This window comes from Xenopus laevis, chromosome 9_10L (assembly GCF_017654675.1).
Source record: "Xenopus laevis strain J_2021 chromosome 9_10L, Xenopus_laevis_v10.1, whole genome shotgun sequence".
Lineage (NCBI taxonomy): Eukaryota > Metazoa > Chordata > Amphibia > Anura > Pipidae > Xenopus > Xenopus laevis.
Window position 1 is genome coordinate 11,587,888 of NC_054387.1, and position 9,858 is coordinate 11,597,745.

At 41.1% G+C, this 9,858-nt stretch overlaps 1 protein-coding gene across 1 annotated transcript in view; it reads right to left on the bottom strand.

The window, feature by feature from the left end:
• LOC108700899 (probable phospholipid-transporting ATPase IIA) overlaps positions 1 to 6,138 on the bottom strand; it is a 52,398-nt gene extending 46,260 nt beyond the window's left edge. Inside the window, exon 1 of the mRNA XM_018234937.2 lies at positions 5,922 to 6,138. Coding sequence (XP_018090426.1) covers positions 5,922 to 6,103 — 182 coding nt within the window. The 5' untranslated portion in view covers positions 6,104 to 6,138. The remainder of the gene's footprint in view (positions 1 to 5,921) is intronic.
• Between the last annotated feature and the right edge of the window lie 3,720 nt (positions 6,139 to 9,858).

Consider the following 9,858-nt stretch of genomic DNA (forward strand, 5'->3'; position numbering starts at 1 on the left):
TAAAAAATATGGGCCACACACAAGTTCAGGCTGGTTGTGGTCAGAATTTAGTGGCCCTTAATTATGGCAATATCATTGGCAGCATTTGTGAGCATTGAAGAGGATGCTACTATCAGAAACAACTTTCAGTACCATTTTTAATATTTACTGGAAATAGTTTGAGTTAGAGTTGCTTCTATGATGCTATATTGCTCTTTAAAGAGGTGGTTCACCTTTAAATTAACTTTTTGTATGTTATAGAATGGCTAATTCTAAGCGACTTTTCATTTGTATAGTTTTCTTCTCCTTTTAAATCTTTCCAGGTTTCGCGATTTTTTGGCGAAACGAAACGGGTCAAATTCGCCCATCCCTACTCTTCTTTCTATTCAGGCCTCTCCTTTTCATATTCCAGTCTCTTATTCAAATCAATGTATGGTTGCTAGGGTAATTTGGACCCTAGCAACCAGACTGTTGAAATTGCTAACAGGAGAGTTTCTGATCAAAACCTAAATAACTCAAAAACCACAAGTAAAAAAATGAAAATCAATTGCAAACTGTGTTAGGATATCATACTAAAACGTCATTTAAAGGAACAGTAACACCAAAAAGTGAATATGTATTAATGTAATGAAAAGATTGTCCTGTTGCGCTGCATTGGTAGAACTGGTATAAACTATAGTTTATATCAGGGGTCCCCTAACCTTTTTCTACCCGTGAGCCACATTCATATGCAAAAAGAGTTGGGGAGGAACACAAGCATGAAAAAGTTCCTATAGATGACAAAAAAGTTTGTGATTGGCTATTTAGTAGCCCCTATGTAGATGGGCAGCCTACAAGAGGTTCTGTTTGGCAGTACACCTGGTTTGTATACAACCAAAACTTGCCTAAAACCCAGGAATTCAAAAATAAGCACCTGCTTTGAGGCCTCTGAGAGCAACACCCAAGGGGTTGGCGAGCAATATGCTGCTCGTGGTCTACTGGTTGGGGATCACTGGTTTATATAAACAAGCTGATATTTTCACTCCTTTAAAAAAACTTTTTTTTTTGGTGTTACTGTTCCTTTAAAAGATGAACAACCCCTTTAATCATCTGTTCAAAAGGACGATAAATACTATTTATATATATGTATTATAATTATATTTCCTTTTCAAGGGCATGATCTGATCACCTCCCACACAAGTGCCATATTCCCAACAGCCAGCCTCAAGGAGATGTAGCCAGGCCAGAAATTCAGGCTGTACCGGTGCAGAGCTCAGATTACCCGGAGGCAGGCGGAGCCTTTTTGACTCTCTCAGTTCAGTTAAAAGATTTCTGAGGTATGTGGCCTTAGTATATAGCAATTATGACAAAGGACACATGTCCAACAAAAACAGTTATTTATATTTTGTTGTTTAAACTGTTGTTACCCGGTTGAGTGACAGGCAGAGGTGCTGAATTAAAAGAAAATAGTAGAAAAATATAATAATAATAAAATCAACCCAATGAATGCTGGCTGAGAGGTATTGCTAACACTAGCAGCACGGAATATAGGACAACTAACTACAAACGGTCAAAATGGACCTTGCTTTCCCTTGCTCATTGGAGCGTATGGGTTTTCTGTAGTTATAAAATATTGTATAATCCGGATATACAGTAGAACCCCCATTTTAACTTTTTCAGGGGACCAGAAAAAAATGGTGTAAAATCCAGGAAAATGTAAAACCAGGGAAACATATTTTGCATAATATATAAGTGGCACCTTAAAACAACAATGTAAAATGAGGGAAAACACACTTATTTCAGTGGTGTAACTAGATATTGCTGGGCCCCACAGCTAAGCAGTGAACCATAATCAGTAGCTCTTGTGCAACATGTTGCTCTCCAACCCTTTGGATGTTGCTCCCAGTGGCCTCAAAACAGGAGCTTATTTTTGAATTCCAGGCTTGGAGACAAGTTTTAGTTGTATAAAAACCAGGTGCACTGCCAAACAGAGTCTCAATGTAGGTTGACAATCCACATAGGGGTTACCAAATGACCAATTACAGCACTTATTTGGCACCCCAAGAACATTTTTCATGCTGTTTCTCCCCAACTCCTTTTACTTCTGAATGTTGCTCACGGCTTCAAAAGGTTCGGGATCCCTGGTATAGAGGTTGACCAGTTTTAACAGTATTTATTCAAAATATTTAAGAGTTAGGGACTCATGGGGCCCCTATACCTTCTGGGGCCCCTGCAGCTGCAGGGTCTGCTTCCTGTATAGTTATGCCCCTGCTGCAGGACCCCCCCCCCCAATCCACACAAAACCACACCCACTTCCCATTAAGCTCAATCTCTTTTGGGTTGCACAATTCAGTATTGTCCTTTATATATAGGGACAATTGGGAGTATGTTTGTTATGGCTGTAAAGCCAACAGTGTTTTCATTGTGAATCAGCTTGAAGATGCAACTCCCTGTGCATAGCCTACAAAACATCAGCAACTCTCTCCACATCAGCTAAAGATATCTGACCAACTGAATGAGCTGGCGTAGCTACACCTCAGCTGCAATAAGCTACCTGTTCCTGCAATAAACACCTTCTGCAAATACCAGGAAACATCAACAGCGAAGAGCAACCAAACACACCAATCACGTAGTGCCAGTAGCTTGAGTCAATATAAATCGCTACTCAACATTGTTAGGGATATCCCTAAAACTCCTAAAGTCAGGAATATGATGGCTGCTGAGCTTGCTGGTACAGGTATGGGGGGGCAGTATGATGGATGGCTACTGGCACAGGTATGGGGGGCAGTATAATGGATGGCTGCTGGGCTTGCTGGTACAGGTACAGGTGGCAGTAATATAAATGAAAAAATTGTTGTACATATTCTTGCTTTCTTTATTTAAAAACCATCATGGTAAGGAGGGAAATGGTAATGCAGGACAGGGGGGCGCTGATTGAAGCTCTTGCCTATGGTGCCAAACTACCTTGACCCGGCACTGGCAGGGATGTCACGCATATGGGAACAAAGTTAAGTCATATTGAGACATAAAAGAAGAGGAGGTTTGTCGCTGGGGCGACTAATCTCCCCGAATCTGCTCGTGTGGCCAGACCCTTAAAGGGCAAACTGTAATAACTGGAAAAAAAACACAGAAATATTTTGAAACTTTCATAATCTGCCAAATTTTGTAAAATTAAAATGGTAATTAGAGGGTGTCAGTGTCGGACTGGCCCACGGGATACCAGGAAAACTACCGGTGGGCCCAGGTGTCAGGGGGCCCTCATGCTGCTAAACATTTGGCCTATTTTATGGCCTTTCCCTATTTCTATGAGAACAAAGAGGCCAAATACCATAGATGGATTAATAGATTATAGTATGTAAAGAAAAGAGACTAGGAGAATAGAGGTTGAGTGGTCCAAAAACAGGGAGTGGCTAACACTGGTTTCCATTATCGGCCCTCCACCATGTAGATTAGAAAAATCCCGGCCCTCTGTACCATATAAATTGGACAGCACTGTTCTATAACATACTAAAAGTTAACTTAAAGGTGAACCAGCCCTTTAGGTTTTGTTTACCAAATAACTATAAAACAGAAAAATACCCTCACAAAATCACCATGTTTTCCCCATGGAAATCTTTCCCAGATTCCCAGCACCTATATCGTGTGTTCAGTAATATTTCTGTAATAATTACTATGGGGTAACGTAATTAAAGGTACACTATCCACATTTAGGCAACCAATCAGATGTTTGTATTTAGACAGGTGACCAGTAAATGCTGCCTGCTTCTTTACTGCTATTGTTTACTAGACCTGGTCCATGCTTCACAACCTTTATTACATTAAATAAAAAGTAATTGATCATATGCCCTAGAGGGGATATGATCAAATATATGCATGATCACTATTAGCATCTGAATACCTTGAGACATTTGATCAGCTGCAATGACCAACTGCAAGGCCAGGGATGCAATATGGCCTTCTTTTATGCATCATGGCCCTTTTCCAGTCCAAGAATAGCTCTAGCTTCAACGATACAGCTAAGAGCATTCATAAACCTGTGTCACAGCCTGGATAAATTAATCAGTGACGGCATAACAGACCTAGTTATAAGATTCACCTCATATAAAGGGCTTTTTATAGGCCTCACCCATATCTGTATAATGTGCTATGTGGCACAGATTTTAAAAATATTTTCAAAATACAAAAAACCCCATTCCTTCAGAAAACAAACATCCTCATAATTGTTCCATTTGTTTTCCATGATAGTTGCAGGGAGTGGTAATGCATGGGTACTTTTGCAGTAAGCAGTTCACATTGTTCACCCAGAATATACATTCCACACTCTTCCTCTGACATGTTTTATCAACATCTTCATATTTAATTTGTATATGGATTTATAATAGCATCCACTTCGCAGCTCACTGAGGGGTTCTGTGACCATATAAAGGCACAAGGCTGCAGGCTGAGTTATACAGGGAACTCTGAGTATCACTCATGTATTATAAGGGATAATGTACCCCCTACTGTAAATGATAAGGATATTAGAAGTCACTGAGGGGTTCTGTGACCATATAAAGGCACAAGGCTGCAGGCTGAGTTATACAGAGAACTCTGAGTATCACTCATGTATTATAAGGGCTAATGTACCCCCTACTGTAAATTATATTGTGAATAAAGTGCCCTAAAATATAAGGATATTATAAGTTACCAAAAAGTTCCATAACCATATAAAAACATGAGGCAGAAGGCCGAGTGTTTTTATACAGGTCATGGAACTCTGAGGTTACTTCTAATATCCTCATATTTTGCAACAGGGGGCACTTTATTTATCAAAATACACAAGTTTCAGTAAGTCGTGTGACAATGACATCACTAAGCTTTGACTATAACCCATGACATCATTAAGCACCATTTATAAGGATATAATTTACAGGATATTCGTGGCTCTTGTGTATTATATAGTGAATAAAGTACCCTATTGTAAAATATAAGGATATCATAAATCCCAGAGGAGTTCCATGACCATTTAGAGCGCGAGGCAGAGGTGACTTCTACTATCCTCATATTTTCCAACAAGGAGTATTTTATTTATTATAATAGACTTATTTTAACAAGTCATGTGACGAAAATGACATCACTACTCACCGTTTCTAACTGATGACATCACTAGTCACAGTTTATAAGGATATAATTTACAGGATATTCATGCCTTTTGTGTATTATATACAGTTCAGACCACCCAAGCTATTACCACGCCACTCCCAGCAACCCAAGACCCTTCAGGTGCTGTGGGTATTGGGAGTTGCTTGTCAACAACAGCTGAGGGGCTTTCGGTTGGGCACCCCTGGTATATAGGTTGCTGCTGCCATCTTGCCCCGCCACTAGATCTGTTATCCCCCACTCTTCGTACTACTGCTCTGCAGTCCCCTGCATGGCTTTCAAGCATGCTTGACAAAGGGGCGTGACCCCGAAACGTTGCATTCCGCACAAATAAACGAGCAGGTATACCCTGCAATTTGAATGCCTATGTGCTGATCTTTTCTTGTTCTATAGCAGATGTGAGGTTGCCGGAGCCTCTAAGACTGAGCACCAGGCTGAACTGGACAAGGGTGTGCGCTGGTTCTATCTATTTTGGGCCCTTAAAGAGAGCACAGCCTAAGATAAGTGTAAAATGCCGGGGCCATATTCAGCGGCCAGTGAAACGGCTTATGGATCCATGCACCCCACCCCCCAAATTGCCTTCTATCTATAATAGCAATAAGGTTTATGTTATTTTTAAGCTGGAATCCCAGTGCAGCTGCAAAGATCAGGGCGTAGGGTGGGGATACACATCTTTAGCCTTTATAGTCCACCTGCAGCTTATACACTGCCACTGGCTAGAGGGAAAATAAAGGCAGTTCCTCTGTATTGAATGTACAATGCATTCTAAACCCCAGCCCACTCCCATCCACGGGCATCCTAGGGACACAACAAAGCCCCCTTACCCTTGCTTGTGCTTGCTGTCTGCCCGTTTCTTCTGCCTGACAGGCTGTAAGGGGATATTGTCGGTCATCTTGGGAGCTGTAGGGCTGTGGGTGTTGTTGGGAATGTGTGTGTGTGTTGCAGGAGGAAGGTGGAGCTTCCCTTTATTTCCCAGTCTGACAGCCAGGGTAGGCTCTGAGCTCATATAGGATCAGCCAGTCCTACATTCACTCACACACAGCACAATGGCTGCACCTACATTAACTCTTTGTGCTCTAGCTCTGAGTAGCATCAAGGAAACGCAGCACCAGGGCCATGATATAAACAGCTTGACGTGCATAAATCCATGCAAAAAAGGTTTCCAGTTATATATTATATGTGATTCATTTTCTACGTTTTGTGAAACCATTGGATTGAAACAATGATTCATACCTCCCAACTGTCCCGTTTTCAGAGGTATAGTCTCTCTTTTGACAGCTGAACCCTCGTGTGTACTGGAAAGTCCTGATTTTCTCAGCACTGAACAGGCAGAAAAAGAAACAATGTTTCCATAACAGCCACAGCAGCGGATTTCACTTTTGCAAAATTTTGAGATAAGCAAATAAGTAATTGTAACATTATAAGATAACAGGTCCCTTGGGAGAAGTAAAGCTGGCCATAGATGCAAAGACGGCGATCGTTCGAATCCTCTAACGATCGGATTTCCCCATCTCCCGACCTGCCACTAACCATTCAGATCAAATAAAGTAGTGAAAGAACAGATCAGCCGATGTTCTGCCCCTGACAGCAATCGTACGAAAGTTATGTCCGACAAAAGCTAGTGACAGTCTCCCTCTGAAAATCGTACGATAGCCAATACATGCAGAGATATTACCCGCAGCCGACAGAAATCTATTAAAGGGCAACTAAAGTCTAAAATAGAATAATGTTAGAAATGCTGTATTTTGTATACTAAATATAAACATGAACTTACTGCACCAGCAGCCTAATAAGACAAATGATTTGTGCTTTCAAAGTTGGCGCAGGGGGCTGTCATCTTGTAACTTTGGTAGACATTTCTGCAATATCAAGACTCGCACATGCTCAGTGTGGTCTGGGCTTCAGTTGGGAGGTTAAGCTTAGGGATGGTCATAAATTATCAAAACAGCACAAGTCAAATAATATCTGCCATAGAAGCCAATACAGCAAGACTGATGATTAATCAGAATATAAAGACTGCACTGAGTCTCTGGATACAAATCTCTACAAGAATCCAACAATGCTGCTCAAGTTCTGGGAAGTAAGGTGGGGTGCCATTTAAAAGTATGATCGTTTACCTGCACAGCAGTTGGGGACCGTCTGACAATTCCTATCCACAGCAGTAAAAGAAGGGGGAATATCACTGCATACAGTCAGGTTTATTATAGAAACAGTAGACATTTTTTAATTAAAGTATATTGAGATAGATTTATTTTTCATTAAAGAAAGTAAAAATGGGATTTTATATTTTTGCCTTTACATCCCCTTTAACCTGTCCGATCAACCAAACGACTGATCTCCGCCAGACGAAAAATGTCGGGACTCTCCACACACAGTTCGAAAATTGTACGAATCCTCGGTCTTTGCGTCTATGGCCAGCTTTAGACTCACAGCTTAAAGGGCAATTCACCTTCATTCAGTGTCGGACTGGGACACCAGGGGCCCACCCAAAAACCTGAGACCAGGGGCCCACCAAAGAATCAGTGGCCCACTCTGAGTACTGAGTATTCTTCTTCTTCTCCTCACTCAACCTCTATTCCTCTAGACTCTATTCTTTACACACTATAATCTATTCTTACATAGTTCTCAAAGAAATAGGGAATGGGCATGAAATAGGCCAAATATTTAGCAGCACAAGGGCCCATAGACACCTGGGCCCAGCGGGAGTTTTTTTTAACCTGCCACATTTTGTAAAATTAACATGGTAATTAGGGGGTGTGGCCATACAAAAAATGGGCGGGGTCAAATTGCAGCACCAACTTTTTTGTCCCTCTTGTTATATCCAAAATGATGGGAGGTATGCTGTACTGTTAGATTGGGCAGCAGGAAGTAAGTGGTGCCTAGGAAAAATGCCAAATAATTTTATTAACATAATAAGAATTTTAAGATATACAGTGATGCATAAATTCTCCTCAAGGCCAGTAAATATTTTAATGGTAGAATAGAACATGATGGATGATAAAATAAATTATATAGATTATAATATAAAGTGACAAAGAGCAAGAGTAACAGATTGACCAGTCTGCGCTGCTTATTTGTTTTTATGTTTTATGTGATACGGTATCTTTTATACATTATTGTACTGTACTGTATTTTTTCATATATATCATATCACATACACTGGGGATTGTATACATCAGGGGTCCGCAACCGCCGGGCCACGGCCCAGAAATGGGCCGCCGAGCCTAGTGCGCAAAAACGTGGTGCGCCGAATTGGATGCTGGCACGCTGAAACTGGACGCCGGCGCATCCAAACTTGTTGCCGACCCCCGCTCCAAAAAAGGTTGGGGACCCCTGGTATACATGGCATAAGTGTGGTGTTTATAAAAAATGGCCTGTAGATGTCAATGTGCTCAAGACTTATACTGTGCATACTTCCTGTCAGCTTAACAGTGAAAGTTACTGTTGTGTAATGCCTGCATGAGCCTGCTAATAAAGCACTGTTATACTCATCCTCGGCTACGCAAAACAAATGGTGACAAGGATGCAGCTACCTCTGCAGCAGCTTGCAGCTTTTCTTCCAAACCCTGGTGAGCCTACCATACTTTTTACTGCTTGGATCCGTATGTTTGAAAATTACATTATTGCTGCTGACCAAGGGGAGATTTCTGCTGCTAGAAAGCTTTACTTATTCCCTGCCTGGGAGCAGAGGGACAGCGTATATTCTATACATTACCATTACCTGATGAGACTTATGAAACTGCTCTTACTGCTATAAAGAACTTTTTTGTGCCAAGAGTAAATGTGGTCGCTGAAAAATATAAATTCCGCCAACATGGACAACATAATCGAGAATAATGGAGAATCCACAGAACAATTTGTAGCAGCTTTGAGAGAGCTGGTTGTTACCTGTGAGTTTGAGACTCTAACAGATGAAATGCTAAGAGACCAAATAGTGGAAAAAACAAACTTAGAGAGAGACTGCTCCTAGAGCAGGATTTAACCCTTGCAAAGGCTATTACAGTTTCTAGCCAAATTGAAACAGCAGTGGCAGAGGCTAAAACTCTCAGTCAGGGAACTGCTGGGAATGTACAGATTGTGAATTCAACAATGTGGCCTAATAATGCACAGTCTCAGGCAAAATACAGTGCTAAGGAAAGGGATTCACTGCAAAACCGTGCAGCAAATACAAATGGAAAATATTGTTTTCGCTGTGGTTCAACACAACACATACCTCCCAACTGTCCCTTTTTCGGAGGGACAGTCCCTCTTTTGACAGCTCAACCCCCAGTCCCTCATTTGTACTGGAAAGTCCCTCTTTTCTATGCACTGAACAGCCAGAAAAAGAAACAAAGTTTCTCACTTAATTGGCTTTTAGCAGAGAGCCCAGAACAGCTAACAGGTGCAAATAAGATACTTTGTAACAATTTTGAGACACAAAAACACAGTTTAGATAAGGAGAAATATTTTCAAACTTTCATAACCTGCCAAATTTTGTAAAACAAACATGGTAATTAGGGGGTGTGGCCACATAAAGGGGTGTGGTCAAAAATTGCTGCGCTACTTGTGGGAAAAAAATTTTTGTCCCTCTTTTTACTTCCAAAATGTTGGGAGGTATGCACAACACACTGCAAATCATGTTACATGTCCTGCAAAAGCTGTATGGTGCCGCAGCTGAAAAAGTGCAACTGCAAAAAGGTAGGACATTTTGCAAAGATCTGCCAGTGCTGCGATTTCATCCGACAGTCGGATCAATGTAGTTGTAACATGCGATTTCTCCTT